At 36.2% G+C, this 18,022-nt stretch overlaps 1 protein-coding gene across 7 annotated transcripts; it reads left to right on the forward strand.

Moving 5' to 3' along the window:
* Positions 1-580: 580 nt before the first annotated feature.
* Positions 581-17,246, forward strand: LOC133317248 (uncharacterized). 7 transcript variants are annotated; one of them, XM_061519090.1, is made up of 17 exons: positions 581-998; positions 1,238-2,502; positions 2,607-2,785; positions 7,936-8,108; positions 8,221-8,289; positions 9,176-9,248; positions 9,762-9,918; positions 10,008-10,299; positions 10,436-10,550; positions 10,655-10,818; positions 11,417-11,491; positions 11,599-12,002; positions 12,273-12,336; positions 12,448-12,527; positions 12,824-12,881; positions 13,008-13,034; positions 15,922-17,246. In XM_061519090.1, the coding sequence occupies exons 1-12, from the start codon at positions 648-650 to the stop codon at positions 11,785-11,787; spliced, it is 3,102 nt and encodes a 1,033-aa protein (XP_061375074.1). In that variant the 5' UTR covers positions 581-647; the 3' UTR covers positions 11,788-12,002; positions 12,273-12,336; positions 12,448-12,527; positions 12,824-12,881; positions 13,008-13,034; positions 15,922-17,246. The 7 variants fall into 7 exon arrangements, with proteins under 7 accessions (XP_061375074.1, XP_061375079.1, XP_061375080.1 ...); XM_061519095.1 differs by lacking the exon at positions 15,922-17,246 and having other exon boundaries at positions 10,008-10,106; positions 10,197-10,299; positions 13,008-13,566; XM_061519096.1 differs by lacking the exon at positions 15,922-17,246 and having other exon boundaries at positions 10,008-10,050; positions 10,171-10,299; positions 13,008-13,566.
* The last annotated feature ends 776 nt before the right edge of the window (positions 17,247-18,022 follow it).

Genomic DNA, 18,022 nt, shown 5'->3' on the forward strand with positions numbered 1-18,022 from the left:
TTATCAATACGGAAGAGATTCCAGAGGTTGCTCAAAAATTGAAATAACTACTTGATGGACTGTCATATACTAGGAGCTGTAATGCGTGTGTTGTTACCAAGACATTTTAAATATAAACTTCTCTCTCGTTTTAAAGGATGTAAAATTATGTCATTTTAAGTGATAGAACAAGATAAATAAAAGAGAAAAAAGAGTGAACAAAAAAATATAAAAGTATAAATCCTACCTCTTTGTGAAAGTGAAATGACATAAGTTATGTCATTTAAAATAAGAAATACTTTTTCCATGAAGTAAAGTTATAGGACATCACGATTTGACTAATATTAATATGGGAAATGTTTTTCTTACGTTGGATGAGACAATTTATCTCATGCAACACATAAAAAAATAGGTATGACCTACTAAGAAGAAGAGAGAAAGAAAAAAATGAGTCCCACTAATTTTTGTGTGTATTGTATGACACAAATTGTCTTGTACAAATTGTCTCATGCAACGTGACAACTCGTACAAAGTAAGGCACGTGCGAGGAGGTTCCTACCAATTTCTATGACCAGTGTTCTCTGTAGAATTGATACCCAACATAAGCTCCGTGTTCTTCCGAGCACCAAATCAAAATCCTAACACTAGCTCTCCAACTGTATCCGATCATGGCCACCGACTACGGCCATGATTCCCGTTGCAAGCACCGTCGGTCTTCCTCTCCGGAGGACGCCGACAGATCCTCGAAGCGCCACCGCCACCACCACGGTCATGGAAGCAGAAGACGCGACGAAGACAGCGAATGCGATGGCGAAACCGTTCCGGTGGTTCCTTCTGCGACTCCCGCCTCGAATTCTTTCCCGAATCGTCACGTGCCCGTTGACGATGATATCGAGGAGGGGGAGATTATCGAAGAAGATGATTGTGATGTTTGGAAACAGCGGAAGGAATCTGATGCTGAGCCTGGTGATGTTGAGGTGATCGGAGATCGAGATGTTGGATCTGATACCGCAATTCTGGTATGTTGGATTGAAATTTTGTGAAATTTATTTGCACTACACGAACGTGTGTGAATTGCAAAAGAAGTCTCTCTAGGCATTTCAGTGAAGAATGGTGACTTTACAGTTAATTTTTAAGAGCGGTTACCTGTCTTTTGGTTTTCATTTGCTTATGGACTGGACTGGTGTTGATGTTTTAGTTGCTTTATTAATCAATTATATTGCCTTTATGAATTTAATTACTGCGTTGGGTTGTGCAGAGATTTTTCACCAGAGAGACTGTGTTGCATGCTAAAAATTCAAAAACTAGTCCAGCATTTGATGGAACAGATGGGACATGCCTTCAAAGTCACGTTGACGAAGGAATAGATGAAGATGATGGTTCTCCTAATTATTCAAGTGCTGACTCTCAAGATGGAAAGTATGCTAGAGCTAGAATAGATGGTATGAGCAATGGGCATTTGGATTCTAAATCTCCTAAAGGGGATAAGAGGCATCGTGGAGAACTTGGATGTTTTAAAGGATATGAGAAACTAAAAGGTGATTATGATGGCAAAGATGTAGAAGTTAATAGAGGGAAAGTAGATTATCATAGAAATTCTTCCTCAGAAAGTGGGGAGGAGAAATATAGAATGTCGGGACGTTCACCTTCTCATGTTAGATATAGAAGTCAATCAAGATCAAATGGTTATATCAGGGACAGATCTCGTTCTCGTAGTATAGTAGAAGAATATGCCTGTTCCCAGAGAAGGCTCTCTGATGAACTAGGTGGCCTTTCATTTGCTGGCAGACCAAAGAGTGACTATGATGTTGATGATGAAAGAATGGTGGCAAGAAGATGGGAGCATAGTCATGGCAGTAGGGATTTGGTCATGGACGAGAGAATGGAACACAGAGCAAGTCGTCACATTCGGGAGCCCTGGGATAGGGATAGGAGTAAGGAAAGACATGCTGATAGGGCCTTACCTAGGGAAAAGGAACGAGAGAGGGGCAAAAATAGGGAGGTTGACTGGGTGTGTACAAGGGAAAAAGATTGTGAAAGGAGCCATGAGAGGCATGGAAGGGATATAGAGTATGATAAGAGTGGGGAAAAGGAGGATAATAGGGATAGGAGAAGAGAAAAGGAAAGAGATAGGAGCTGGGAAACAGTGTTGGAGAGGGATAGGAGAAGGGAGATGGAAAGAGATAAAAGTAGGGACAGAAAAAGGGGTTCTGAGAGAGATAGAGACTGGGAGAGTGAGCGTGATGATAAGACTTGGTTGAGGGCTAAAATTAAGCGGAGGGGGAGGGTGGGGGAGAGGGAGAGGCGAGATGATAGAAATAGGCACAAGCATAGAGACACTGTGAATGGTAAGGATAAGTATCTGCATCATGAGGATGGTTATGACAGTTGTGATAAATATAAAATGCATTCAAGACATGAAGATATAGAATACCACCGGGAAAGAAAAAGAAATTCTGATGCTGTAAAGGCTTACAGCACTATTGGCAGTACCTTGGTAGATGATAAAAACAAACTAGGGAGGTACTTAATTATCGATAAAATCTTCTTACCAGTATGAATCTTTTGCATGCCTTTCTTTTTCTTTTTTGTATTTTTGTATTTTATTTTATTTATATTGATTGCAGAGGCGAGGATGAACAAGATTACTTAAATGAGAAGTTTGCATTGCAATTACCTGATCAAGAAGAGGAAGATCTCAATAGGGTCAAAGAGGAGAGTAGAAGGAGAAGGGAATCAATCTTAGAGAAATACAAGAAGCAGCAGCAGCAAGAAGTAAAACAAACTGCAGAAAATGAAGAAAAAGGTATCCTTTGTTCTCTTTATCGTCTTTTTTATTTTCTTTATTGGGTTGAGTGTATTAACTAGCATTAGTTAAGTGATCTTTGGAAAAGTTAAAAGTGTATTCTGTATTATGGCTTGCAGTATGCATCAAGAATGCCTTTATTTATAAAATGATATTCTAAAGCATGTGCCATATAACACATGTTCCTTGAAGTTGCTTGTGTGAATTGGAAAATATTTTGATCCAGTGGTTAAGTCCTGAACTATGATACTATTCTCTTCTTGATAGAGGAGGAGTTGTCTTTGGGATCCAAAACCATTCTCTTCTTGGTCCAGTGTGTCCAGGGTCCTGTCTTGAAGATGCTGAAGGTGGAGAATTTGAGCCTGAAGTATTGCTGTCATTATTGACAGAGGGGGTGGGTGATTGTAGACTAACCAAGTGAGAAGCAGTTAATGGAATTAGATTGGAAACAGGAGAGGAATCAAACTGGGGCTTGAGGTTAGTGGAGTCGTGCTTAAACCAAGAGGATTAAGGAAACTTTGTTTCATTAAAGAGTACATCGTTGGAGATGAAGAGTCTGCCATTAGAGTTGAGACATTTATATCCTTGGTGGTTTGGAGAATAACTGAGAAAGATGCATTCACGGGATCTGAAATCAAGTTTGTGATTATTATCAGGGCGTAAGAAAGAAAAACAAGAGCATCCAAATACTTTGAGAAAGTTGTAATCTGGAGACATTTTGTGTAGTTTGGTGAAGGCAATTTCAAAGTTAAGTGTAGTTGTAGGAAGGGAATTAATGAGGTACGCAGCTGTAATGAAAGCACGATCCCAAAACTTTATAGGCAGAGAAGCATAAGCCAAAAGAGTTAATTCGGTTTCCACTATATGTCTGTGCTTGCATTCAACCACACCATTTTGGTGATGGGTATGAGGACAGCCTATTTTGTGGACAATGCCAAGTTGTTTGAGAGTTAGTTAGGTAAAGGGTTGGAATTCACCACCTTTGTCAGTTTGAAGGGCTCTAATTGAAGTCTAAAATTGATTGGCTATAAGGGTATGAAATTGAGTAAAGATTGTTAAGTGCTTCTGACGGTAACTTTAAGGGGTAGATCCATGTGTATCTGGTATGAGCATCAACAAAGGAGATGTAATATGTGAATCCCATTGAGGATTTAACAGGGCTGGTCCACACATGTTACTGTAGACCAAATCAAATGGTTTACCATATTAATTATTGGAAGGAGAGGAAGATAGTAAATTGGAACTCCTCAGACAACAAGCAGAGAAGAAGTCATGTTCTGTTATTATATAGAATTTTAGGATATTAATATCATTCGAAAAAGCAAGAGTAGCAGTATGTTAATTCCTCATCCTTAAATGTGTCCTTCCCTTGTTTTCTTGTCTGAACGAATAAAGGGAATTACATAAAATCTCGAAAAAGCAAGAGTAGCAGGGAAAGTCCACGGAAAACTTGTATTTTTTTTTTCTATTTTTTAGGATTACATTAAACAAAAGGATTCGCAAATAAAAGTGCTAATGCAACAACCAGCCCATAAATTGTTAAAGCTTCCATAAAAGCCAGACTAAGTAATAAAGTGCCCCGTATTTTTCCCTCTGCCTCCGGTTGTCGCGCAATCCCCTCTACAGCTTGTCCTGCAGCAGTGCCTTGACCAACCCCAGGTCCAATAGAAGCAAGCCCGACAGCCAACCCAGCAGCAATAACGGAAGCGGCAGAAATCAATGGATTCATGATAAGTTCCTCGCACTCCAAATAAAATAAAGAAAATAAATAGTTAATGATATAATCAACCAACAAATTATGACTTCATTATTCAATTACTAAGATTGGTGCAGTCGCAATAATAAAGAGTTCCGAATTGAAAATAAGAATATTTATCGAACTCGAACTATCCTAATTACTTTGATATTTCTTTTTTTGTTTCTACCTACGTAGTTTTTACAACTTTTGTTATTATGTTATTATTTTCCATTAAAATTTCGAACCATTATTTGAACTCTTCATTTTTTGTCTTGATTTACTCTCTTTAGTCATACCATGTAAAGAACCACTTCAACCAAAAACCTTAAGGTGTTGAGTGAGGACTTTTTTAATGGTTTATATTATTCTCTAACACAATCTTGAGAGCCTCATTATGAGGATGACCTGGGCGACATTGCCATAGGAAGTACATAAAGTTTTAAACAGTAGGTTTTCCTAGTGTATTGCCATTGGCATCTATACACATCTTAGTTGAACTATCAGAAAGAAATCATATACAGAACATAGGTTAGAATTACAACTAGAAACAATAGAATAGAGTTGCAGTGAGGTAGATTTTTTTTATTTGGGTTGAGAGAGCTGGACTCCACTAAACTGGTATAAGCCTTCTAAACCCAGGGTACCCTCCAATAGTGTCTCATTGGACTCTTGTGATTTAACAAAAAAGGTAAATGGGTGAAATTCAAAGTACACCCCACTATCTTTGCAAAATTTGCTTACACTAATCAAGTTCTTTGTTATATAGGGATCAAGAAGCAAGTTATGAAGAAATAGATTAGTGTGTGGTTTAAGTGGTGAAGGGAAAAAGGAAGAACCAGAGAGCGCCTGAGAGCGCCTGAGAGCGCTTTGAAGCAGGATTTGTGAATCAGGGGTTACACGGTGAGATGCTCCTGAGTCTGGATAGTGCTCCAAATTTTGGACATTTGAAGGAGTTGGCAGAACACCCTGAACATTCTCTTTGTTACTTGGGTTCCAAGCTAGTAGAGGTGATCCTTATCTCTTCATATATAGGGCTTGTTCTAAGAGGATCTTTATTTGTTGGTTTATGTAGACGACATAATTGTCACTGGCAATGATACTTTATTTATACAGAATCTTATTTCTCAACTCTACTCTACTTTTGCATTGAAGGATCTTGGTGAGTTAGACTATTTTCTTGGGATTGAGGTTCCCAGACCATCTCCTGGCTCACTCTTCCTCACTCAGTCAAAATACATCAGAGATTTGCTCACTCACGCCAATATGCATGAAGCCAAGCCTATTTCCACGCCATGCCATTTAGTTGCAAATTATCCAAATTTGGTTCCAATTATTTTGAGGATCCTCATTTGTATCGCTCTATAGTTGATGCATTGCGGTATGCTATCATAACAAGACCTGAGATCAGTTTTTCTGTTAATAAGGTCTGTCAATTCATGAGCCAGCCCCTATTGTATCATTGGAAGATTGTCAAGTGTATTCTAAGATACCTTCAAGGGACTCCTATTCTCGGCCTTCACCTGCAATCAGCTAAAGCTTCGGCTACTGGTCAGTTTTTCACCATTACAGCATTCTGTGATGCTGATTGGGGCAGTGACCCTGACGACAGAAGGTCCACCTCTAGTGCCTGTATCTTTCTCCGACCCGATTTGGTATCTTGGTGGTCTAAGAAGCAGTCACTAGTGGCCAGATCTACTGCTGAGGCTGAATACTGAAGTATGGCACTTGCTTGCGCATAAATCATGTGGTTGAAATCTTTATTTTATGAGCTGCAGTTGCCTCTTTGCGCTCCTCAAAGATTTTGTGATAATTTGAGTGCAGTAGCTTTATCCCATAATCCTGTCATGCATGCCCGTACTATGCATCTTGAACCGGACATTCACTATGTGAGAAAGTTCTGGCCAAGGAGATGGTGATTTCTCATGTCCCTGCTGCTGACCAACTGGCTGACACACTTACCAAGCCTGCTAAGCTTGAGGGGGAATATTAGCGTAGCTTTTTGTATTGTAGTTTTGAGTGCAGTAGATTATTGCCCTCACTTGTCTGTTAGTTGGTATTGATTTGTTAGAGTTTCTGTTAGGGTGCTGACTCATCCTTGAGTTTCCTTCAGCTCTATAAATAGATCTTGTAACACATTCTTCTGTAACTAATTTTTCAGATCTGAATACAATGAATTCGTTCCATTTTCTCCGATTTTCTCTCACTTTATCAAATTTTATCACTGAACTTTATTAGTTTTTACGACCTCCTCTACCACTTTTTCCACGATTATTATGACCAAAAGGCCTATTGGAGTTTTGTTCATTCTTCTGGTTATGAGGTGCTGAAGGCTTCTGAGCTACATTCACGGACAAACTCAGATAGGATAGATTCATTCAGCTTTGTCAACATAATTTCATGAACCATAAGCTCAACTTATCAATTGCATAGGGGTTTTCTCGTTCTCACAGGTAACAAAAGCATTGAACTCTGCTGGCAAGCCATCAAGCCATCAAGGATCAACTCTATTTGTTTGTCCATTGGAATGGGGATTTTAATGGCTTTTTTCCACCCTTTTTGATGGTGCGAAGTTCAGTTCTAAGCTGATGCGCCTTAGATTTCATCATTCAGTGGAAAAGCTTGTGTACATGTTCCTAAGCTTCGCATGCATGTCGTATTTCTAATATCTCATTCACTATTTCCTCTGAAATGGTTGAAAGCAACCAGGGTAGAAGCACTTGATCTTGGTGAAGCCATTTCATATAAGTTGGGTTCATGATATTTTTTAAATGATCTTGCTGTAAAGAATGTTGCAGCGATATCTTAGGGTTGACAAGAAAGTGATGAAGCTGATGCGGTGTTATCACAGGCTCCATGATCTGGTTCCATAGCTGGTAGTGAGCTTCATGGAGATTTGATGGTTAAAGAGTAATGAAGCTCCGTTCTCCATTGTAGATCTGTTCTCCGTCATTGCATTATCGTTTGGTTGCACTGACGCTGAAGACATGGAATTTCAGATTTGTGTCAGACCCTCAGAGAGAGCTCTGATACCATCAATGAACTGAAGAGAAAGACGAGGGAGAAGGGAAAGTAAGAGAGAGAAGAAAGTAAAGTGTTTCAAACTTATTCAAAAGTCAAAGAAGTGGTATACAGCTGTCCATATTTAGACCTAAGTAATGGTGACTGCAAGTGAGTCAGTTGTAACAATCCAACTGAAAGGTAACTAAAACAGTAACTAAAAGGGATAACATTCCTCTGGTCAAACAAACAGTAACAAAGTAAGTCCTACTAAGTTACTTTTAACTAATACACCACAGCTGGCATTTATATGCTAATATGCAATAATTGTGTTTATTGTTGTTCTATCCCTCTGCCCTCCCCTCCCTGCCACTTATAATAACTTTCTAATGCATAATTTTTTAACTATGATTAGACAAGCAAGTTGTGGATATTCCTCATGTCATTCATGAAGCTTTTGATGGTAAGAGCAATGGTGTTGATGATGGGGAAACGTCATTTTCTGTTGGGAAGTCTCCTCCAGAAAATGGGAATGTTGCTTCCGATAAGATCTCTGTTTCTAGGGGCCTGGGAGAGGGTACGCCTAAGGTTTGTGTACTTAAATTAGTTTATGCTTTAAAGAAAATGTTATAACTTATAATTAAATGATTTTATTTATACTCCTTTATTTAGTTTTGAAGCTCCTTTATAACATTTACAGAGTGAGAGATCAGATGACAAGTTTTGTGATGATATATTTGGTGAGACACCAACTGGAGTTCGGAACATGGTAAGCATTTTGTTAAATTCATGCTAATTATGAATGGCTGATGCTGTTCTGTGTTTACTCAATTGTACAAGTTGTTGAGTTCGTAGTAAGTCAAGATATCGTTTCTGATTTGGTTAGTTGTTTTTTAGGAAGTCATCCCCCATCGCGTATCTCCTGTGTCCTGTGTCCTTTTTACAGTTTTTTTTTTTTTTTTTTCTTTTACTTTTCCCTTTTTCTATGCCTACTCTAAGTTTGCTTCTAAACACACGTCTTGCTATAATAATAACATGTCTCTCTCTCTCCAAATCCAATCTATGTTGCTGTAATAATTGTCTTACCTTTTGTGCAATGGTTGATTTTTAATGCTGGGTTTTAATCTGTTGTAATCAACTTATCTAGCAACTATCGATTACAGTTTATATGTTTCTAATATATTTTTCTTCAGCTTTTTTTATTCCTTTCAGCTGTTAATCTATTCATTGCTTTTTTGTTCTGGGTTCTATTTTCTTGTGTTCCTTTTATATTGTTGAGATATATAGTCCCACATTGGTTGTATGTGCAACTAATGTGGAGTTTATAAGGTCTTGGGCACTCCCACCCTTAGAGCTAGCTTTTGGGGTGGTGTATCCCAAGGTTCTTTACATGGTATCAGAGCCTCGCCGTCCCCCACTTTCTCTTGTGGCGTTTCTTAGCACAGGTAGGCTGGGCCTGTTGCATTGTCCACTCTTCAAGCCCAATGGGCTCTCGTGTGAGGGGGCGTGTTGAGATATATAGTCCCACATTGGTTGTATATGCAACTAATGTGAAGTTTATAAGGTCTTGGGCACTCCCACCCTTTGAGCTAGCTTTTGAGGTGGTGTATCCCAAGGTTCTTTACATATATTAAGATTTTCTTCCTTATTTGCAGGGAAAAGGAGATGGTATACAGATTGAGAGGGGTGGTCTACATGACAATTGGGATGATGCAGAGGGTTATTATAGTAAGTTATTCATTTGATTGTATTAGCTGTTTTTATAATTCTCTTTTGATTATTGCCGTGATGCTTAACTAATTTGTTTTGTCTGTGTTTACCGTACCTCTATCAGAACATTATCAGTTGATTTTTGAAACTTTTCTTATTATAGTAAGTCTTTGAAAGTTCTTGAAAACATAAATGTTGATTTTTTCCTTTCTAATTTGAATGTCTGTACTGTACATTTGCTTTTGGGCCTTGGCCTCATTTTTCCATTAAAAACATAAGAAGGCCTTGGACAAGAATTTTTAGTTGTCACTGATATAATGAAATTAAGGTTCAAAAGTCAGCCTTATGTTTAATATTTTTTGCAATTGAGTTTTTTTAATAAAATAATTTCTTTATTGAAGTGTTTCCAATTTTATGATATCTGTTGGGGTGTATCTGTCAATATGATGTGGAAATTCTCTTAGGGGCAAGACAGTCTTTAGATTTTTTGTTTTTATGTTAATAGTGTTATATTGCCATATGATTTTGCAGGCTATCGTTTTGGTGAAATACTTGATGGCCGATATGAAGTCACCGCTGCTCATGGGAGGGGTGTCTTTTCAACAGTAGTCCGGGCAAAGAATCTTAAAGCTGGTAACGGAGAGCCCGAGGATGTAGCTATAAAAATTATTCGTAATAATGACACTATGTCAGTGGCTTTGATTTCTGTGGTATCATCATTTTCTGCTTTTTGCCTGTGTCCTTTATACTCACTGTTATATCTCCACTGTGGCACAGGTACAAGGCTGGTATGAATGAGTTAGTCATATTAAAGAAATTAGTAGGTGCTGATCCAGATGATAAGCACCATTGTGTTCGTTTCCTTTCAAGTTTTAAGTACAGGAATCACCTTTGTTTAGTTTTTGAATCTCTCCATATGAATTTGCGTGAGGTTCTAAAGAAGTTTGGTCGCAATATTGGCCTTAGGCTAACTGCTGTGAGAGCATATGCAAAACAACAACTTATTGCACTGAAGCATCTCCGGAACTGTGGTGTTCTCCATTGTGATATAAAACCAGATAATATGTTGGTACGCCAAAATACTATTTTGTGGTTATGTTGTTTCTTTTCAAAGAAATAATTTTATTTGTTTGTTTGTTTGTTTGTTTCTTCTCAAGACGAATATCCCTTTTTTCTTGTGTTTTTCAACTTCCTATTTTCACCAGGTGAATGAGGCTAAAAATGTGTTGAAGCTTTGTGACTTTGGTAATGCTATGTTTGCTGGTAAAAATGAAGTTACACCATATCTTGTGAGTCGCTTTTATCGTGCCCCTGAAATAAGTAAGTTTCTTCAGTACATTTAGTTGCGTATTAAGTGCTAACCAATTTTTTCTGGTTGAATATCATGTGTTTTAACTGTTGGAATTTTGAATTTTTCTATGCAGTACTTGGCTTGCCCTACGATCATCCATTGGATATGTGGTCTGTAGGTTGTTGTTTGTTTGAACTCTATACAGGGAAAGTTCTTTTTCCAGGTTCTACAAATAATAACATGCTACGGCTTCACATGGAATTGAAGGGTCCTTTTCCGAAGAAGATGCTACGTAAGGTAAACATTTATTTTTCATTTAATTGTTGTGTGTTTTGTCACTGTATGAGATTTTTGAATGATAAGTATCAGAGCTAAAATTAAAGGAGCTGAGAAAGGAAACAACCCCAACTCTTGTATTATCACACTGCTATTCATGAGAAACCAGTCATACTCCTACAGAACAGTTTCAACTCTCAATAAAAAATAAACAGAAGTCAGATTTTTAGAACAGAACTAAAATTCTTGAAATGAAAGATGAAGAAGGAAAAAAAAGATCAAAACAATTAGAGAGGCTCTTAATTCTCTCCCAAGCCCAGCCTATGCCTTAGTACCAAGCTGCCTTTCATTTCCCTACTTTCCCTCTTCATGCAGGAGGTTGTTCCTCGTTACTAACAGAATCCTCATTCACCTTTTCCTAATATTCTTTTCTAACAACCTTCCTATCAGGGAGTTAATTACTTTAATGTTTGATGCTTTAGATTTGGTTTTGTCATCCCTATTTTTTCTCTCTCTTGCTTATTCTGTTATTAAATTTACCCTCTTATGTAGTCTGTATCTTCAATTGAATATGTGGTTTTTCTTATGATGTGTAGTTATTTTTATACTATGTTTTCAGGGAGCATTCATTGAACAGCATTTTGATCAGGACCTGAATTTTCTTGCTACAGAGGAGGACCCTGTAACGAGAAAGGTGAGCTCGATTTTCATCTTGAATTTTTAATTGATTCTGTTGGCATTGTTAGATTGAATAAGTAAGTTCTGAAGATTGTTATTAATAGGTGTTCTTTTTTTGCTTAGACCATAAAGCGGATGATTGTCAACTTAAAGCCAAAAGATTTTGGTACAATCATTACTGGCTCCCCAGGGGAGGATCCAAAGATTTTAGCCAACTTTAAGGATCTTCTCGAAAAAGTTTTTGTGTTGGATCCAGACAAGAGGTTGACGGTCTCACAAGCATTGAATCACCCATTCATCACTGGCAAGTGAACAATGTTGCTGATTTTGACTCAGAATGTTTTTCACTACTATTTGTAAATAATGTTCCAATTCATATTGAGATTCTAATCATTTGGCATTATTTATCTTCTCTGTATGGCCCAAGCGATATCAGCGTTGTTGACCTGTTGAAGGGAAAAAGGGTGATGTCTGGTCAGAGTAACACTTTATTGGCGGTTCTTTCAGTGGAATGTACTGTTTCTATTGTAAGATAACATGCCAAGGGCTGTTTCTTCATACTTGTGTGGCTGTTTGTACGTTGAATTGCTCTTGCAATTAAGTCCATGGGAATTTTATTAGAAGTTCAATTTCGTATAACTTGTACTAAATGATGATCCTTTGTAGAAGATAGAGTGGCTTATTTTTGCGTTTCTTTTATCATGGTTCTACACATTTTACATAACTATTGTCTATTGCTTATTTTTTTTACTAAACTGGCTTGGATTTTAGAGATTCTAATTTAGTTTTTCATTCAGGAGACTGCCACTGGTTTGAAGCATCCCTCCCGTGATTAGATGCTTAAAAGGCACCCAGGAGAAGGTATCTTGGTTTGTTTATTGGGAGATTAAATCGACCATAATAGAATGAGTTTTGATTTCCTTTACAAATTTCTTCAATTCCAATAGGATAGTTGCTGGGTTTGAATTACAGGAAATTTATCAAGATAAGTTTGGATGGTCTTTTTTGAGTCCTGAGGAAATTCGATGGTTGGTGTTGCTCTCCAAGTACATGTGAGCATGTTATTTTGCTTTGTAGGTTAGGTAGATGGGTCAGGTGAATGGTGTTAGGTTTTGATCGGTATGCTAGGTGCCTTCTTTTTTTTTTTTCGGGGGGGGGGGGGGTTTGGGTGTTTCTTGCTGTCATAACTTGAGGCAGGCTGTTTATAGATATTTGTTAAATTTATATTATAGCTTTTCTTTCCATCAAATAGTTTGAATTCTTTTTACATTTATTTTCTTAAATTTTCCTACATTGCATATCCTAATGAAATTGCATTGCATCTTATTCATGGCTTGTCATTCTGGAGGAATTTGAATTGGAGGTGTTTGGCTGTATTCTTGAAGCAAATTCTAATATCAGTATCAGTAAGTAATTCAATTAAGAAACTTTTGTTTTGTTAAGTTTTGTTAAGCTTGTGGTACCGGTTAAAGTTGATGCTTCTTTTATTTGACTGAAGTGTCAGGATTTTGATTTGCTTTTTGCTTTTTTAGGTACCATCCTTTGGTCCTGCAATTTTCGTAAGTGTATATAAGTCCAATTCCTTTCTCATCTTTTTCCGCATTGATGGTCTATGGCATTCGGTTTATAATGATGGTCTCTCCTCGTTCTTATTCATTTTTTCATTTATTTTTATATTGTGCAAGTTCGTAAGTACTTTGCAAGTTCGCAACTATGATGGTCTCATCTTTTCCTAAATTGACGAATTGCAAGTTCGTAACTATTTCATTGAAGTATTCGGTAGTGTTTCGGATTATGAATGTGGTGGTGTTTAGAACATTAGTTTTGACTGTACTTTCTTATGCCTATGTTGTTGCCTCTGACTTCTAAGGACTTTCCTTGTGTGTCCCCTGAACCCCTAATAGTAGTAACTTGCTGTTTGGTCGGTGTCTTTACACAAATTGGGGAGCATGTGAATTTGTTGTTCGATTTATGTTGAGTATAAATAATTGTAACAACTACCCTCTAATCATATTACTTTCTTCTTCTTCGTCCTTTTTTTTGTGTGCATAATACATACTACACCTTATTTTCTGAGATGCATATACATAACACACCTTTGTTTTTTCTTCTTTTTATATTCGAATTTTGAATAAATATCTGTTAAATATATTTTTGAGGATTTTAAAATTTCAAACAACTACCCACTAATTACAATTTCTTAATTTTAAATAACTAACCCCTGATTTTAATTGTAACTGGACGTTTTACCTTCGGATGTAGCTAGTTTCTCTGTTAGATTCTTGTTAGAGATGTTGTATAAAACCATGAATTTGTCTTCGTCTAGTAGCTGAAGCTTTTGGAATAATTGGTTCATAATATGACATTAGAGCTTCTATAATCAAGTAATTTAGAGCTTGAACCTTGTCACTGCCATTCTTCTAATAAAAAGTTAAGGAAAAACTTCACTTTCACTCATTGTGGTTACAACAATTATCACATAGCCTCCCGTGATTTTAAACTTATCACTTTGACCCATCGTTGTTATAGAATATATTATTTAGCCCCTATGATGTCTAAATTGCCCTTACTATATAAAATATCGATAGTAACCCTACTCAAAAAATAACAAATTATATGTGAAATTTAAAAATTGAGCTTAATTAAAAAAATTCTAAAAATAATATCTGAATCAAGAACGAAGAGACCAGAGATAAGCAGGGGAAATATTACTCCTATGAACTTTGCCTTAATTATTGCCAAGAATAAGCAATGGAAACATTATAATCATGAACTCTTCCTTAACTATTGCCGAGAAATAAGCATTGGAAGCATTACTCCTCAGATTGAGATGAAGTTTCAATACGTGAATAGGGGTTAAGATTTTATGCACAGTGATGACCCTCAACTATATATGCACAATGATGACCCTCAACCAGTGTCCTGTGATTTAGAGACTTCAGATAATCATATTGAGTTATCCACTAAGTGGAATGCCAAAAGTGATAGAATAATTGTGCATTAAATGAGGTCGGGGTTGTGGTAGTTCTATATTAGAGATAAGACACATCTTTCCATATGGATAGTTATCATACTCAGAAGCCAAAGCCCATGGTATACTAAAAAATTGGGAAATTGAACAAACAACTCTTCAGCAAATAGAAGCAGAACCAAGCTACAACTCTATGAGAAAGACATAGTTTAGAGAATGCACAAATGACAGTAACATATATTGTCCAAAGTCAAGAGACATTTTAAAAGAAGGGTTGTTCCTTATTCAAAAAGCATTGGACTTATAATGAACCATTGTGACATGAATAGTCTATATTTGATTAGCTTTCAGTATATTAAACTTGTGAGCATTGTAAAAGAAGGGTTGTTCCTTACTCAAATAATATTGAATGTTAATGTGCAAAATTATTTTACTATTAGTCCATCTTTTCATCTAGGAAGTAATTCTTTTTCAATTAGTGATTATATAGTGTGTGTATTTATAACCATTGGATCAAATTAAGTAAAATGGTTAAGATTAAAATTAAGCGGAAAAAAATTAGGTATTTTTAATCAGAATTTCTTTTTTAATTGGGGATATTTTTGACATTTTAAATATAATTTAGGATTTTTTTAAAGTATTATCAATATTTTATATAATAAGAACATTTTAGACATTCAAGGGGCTAAATGATATATTCTATAATCACGATGGATATGAGTGTTAAGTTTGAAACCACAGACGGTTAAGTGGTAATTGTTGTAACCACGATGGGTGAAACTGAAGTTTTTCCAAAAGTTAAATTCAGCCCAAGTGGACCGCCCCGCATTGTCCATGCTTCAAGTCCAACGGACTATTGCTTGAGGGGGTGTGTTAAAAGATGTTAATATAAAACCATGTGTCTTCACTTTAGAAACTTAATTTTGGATTGTTTGTTAGTTGCAATTCTGAATGAAGCTTTTTCACATGCCTTGATGTATGCTATTGACTGCCCTCTTGAATATCCTGATTTTTTTATATCCTTAATAATCTGGTTTCTTAATGGTGTGTTGGTTGTTTACCACACGTGGTTTTTCTAAGTTTTAGACAGAAATCGCCTTTTAGCCAGAGGCTCTCCTTATGGCATTTTAATCTAAACAAGAACTTGATAATTTTCTTCCACAGTTATTCGAAATTTTGCAAGCAGAAGGAAAAATAATTTCACACGCTATGTCATGTATATCTTTTAAGGGAATTGATTTTCTCATTTTACATGAGAAAATTTTCTCATGCTACACTCACAATATATGAGTGGGGTCCACAAAAAGGTGAGAAGATAAAAAGGTCAAGATGGGACCCACTCATATATTGTGAGTGTAGCATGAGAAAATTTTCTAATGTAAAATGAGAAAACTATTTCCCATCTTTTAAATATTGTTAGCTTCCTAAGTTAACTGAAAGTGCTTAAGAATTAATGCTGTTTCTCCCGTTTTCAGTGTTTGTAGGCAAGAAATGCTGCAAGACGGATAGTTTTGGGTGAGTATTTATTTAGACATTTAATAGAAGAGAACATAGAGAATAATGAAATAAATTTATTTTAGTGGCGGTTACTTAAATATGAATGGGGGAAAGGGCCTTAATTGAATTTCCTTTCAGGAAATGCTGCCTCTTTTCCCGACCTTTTCCTCCTCTCTTTTCAGATTTTGACTGACCTCCCTACAGATCTTGGTGTTTCTAATTTAAATTTTGTGCTTTTAACCTCAATGAACTAGATTCTTTTCTCCCATATTTGTCCTTGTATCTGTTTCTTTTCATTTCTGCAAAAAATTATGATAAGAATATTTGGCAGTGATCTCACTTCAATAAATAGTTTTCCTGTACATGGATCTGATTCTAGTTTCATATGTTAGTTGTGATAGTTTCTTTGGCTGATTTGTGGAGTGTTTAGGCTAATTGATCCACTGCATGTGGTATTTAAAGTGTTTTAACTCAGGATCCGACTATCGATTGTTGAGTGGTTTGTAGGTTGGACCATGGGATCAGATTGAGGTTCGTAAGGTCATATAAATAATATGGAAGAGTTAAAAAACATATAGCAAATTAAGTACAATCCTGAAGACATAATCTTACAATGCATCATGAACTTGAGATGACATGCCTAATAAATAATCTTTTATGAGATTTTTAAATGAGCAAATTTTATGCATAAATAAACTCCAGCTTCGATAAGATTTAGTCATGGCTATGACAAAGGTTTTAAACATGCAAATAGAAATTAAATAAAAAACTGTAATCTCAAATCTATATGAAGAGTATGGAAAATAAAAAAGGGGATAAAACAAGTCAATTGTTCCAGTTCAAATTGTCCAAATGTCGCCATCTGAATAAGGGAATGTGATAAGACCCCTCTGAAGAGGTAATATATAAAGCGCCATAGAAGATTAGCTCCTGTGGATGACGCAGCATGTGGATAGAATATTCTAGAATACTCTCTGTCGAGTTGGCTGAGTTGGTTAGAAGAATTGGTTAAATAGTTGAAATGGCATGTGAGAGGTTAGATTGGAAATTGGGACTATCTTGGGTCTGGAAACCAGAGTGGGAGAGATCTCTGGAGTCTCTCCAACTGCTCTAGAAATATTTTACCTTTCAGATTATTTCTTGTATTTTTCTGTAAATTTTGTCACTGTTACTGTTACCAAATACTATTTTGTACTGTTTACACATTTCTATATCAAGATCAAACTTCCTTTAGTTCTGTTCAATCTCTACCTGTGTTGGTTGATACCTATCAGAATGAAACAACAAAAAGGAGGAAGACTCATGACAGGAAGGCTAAGATTGTAAATGCTCATTTTTTCTTGGATTTTAAGTATTGGGGACATGAAGTTTTTCATTTCGTTTGCTGAAACGTCATTAAAATTGAGTTACTCTTGCTGTGCCCTCCAATTTTGGGGATTAAAATAATTATTCAACTGTCCATAAAAAGTTTCAGCAAATAAAAATTTGGCAGTATCAGTAGGATCCTGTACTACTGTGAGATCCTAGCAGTCCTATAGTGAACATACAGTGATTCCACTTGATTCTGATTCTATGCCCAGTTTACATTGCTATTGCATGTTAAGATTGTAAAATCCTATAATTTGGATCAATATTTTTTATGACCTTAATTGTATATTATCCCTAATTTTATTCTTAAGCCTTTGTTTTAGAAATGGATGCTTGAGGCTGAATGGTGTAGGTATAACCTGAAATGCGTGTTATCTCTATTTTTTTTAAATATTATTGGAACCTTGTATTTTATCACATAACTGAGTTTTTTATGTTTGAATTCTTAATTTTAAACTTGCAAATATGCCAAATTAGTGGATATGGTTAAAAGAAATCTCTGAGTAGAGCTAGGGTAGGGGGTAGTGTGACTTGAACTGAGCCATTTTTAAGGAAATATTCAAGGGCCATAGCTTGAAAATACCCCTTTTTTTAGGTAAATAGTTTGATAATATCTTTGTTAATGCTGAATTTATCTCTTCTTAATTTGAAGTATATGATTTCAAATGTCTCATTTATTGACGGGATTACTTGGTAACTTGAAGATAAGGA

This window comes from Gastrolobium bilobum, unplaced genomic scaffold, assembly GCF_033153095.1.
Source record: "Gastrolobium bilobum isolate Gb01-03AN ecotype WA unplaced genomic scaffold, APGP_CSIRO_Gbil_v1 utg1269, whole genome shotgun sequence".
NCBI classification, from domain to species: Eukaryota; Viridiplantae; Streptophyta; class Magnoliopsida; order Fabales; family Fabaceae; genus Gastrolobium; species Gastrolobium bilobum.

Excerpts from the sequence above, each read along its gene's own strand:
- LOC133317248 (XM_061519090.1), top strand. The coding sequence starts at position 648 with ATGGCCACCGACTACGGCCATGATTCCCGTTGCAAGCACCGTCGGTCT. Across the intron at positions 8,109-8,220 it reads TGGGAGAGGGTACGCCTAAG|AGTGAGAGATCAGATGACAA; the intron begins GTTTGTGTACTT and ends TAACATTTACAG. Across the intron at positions 10,300-10,435 it reads TAAAACCAGATAATATGTTG|GTGAATGAGGCTAAAAATGT; the intron begins GTACGCCAAAAT and ends TATTTTCACCAG.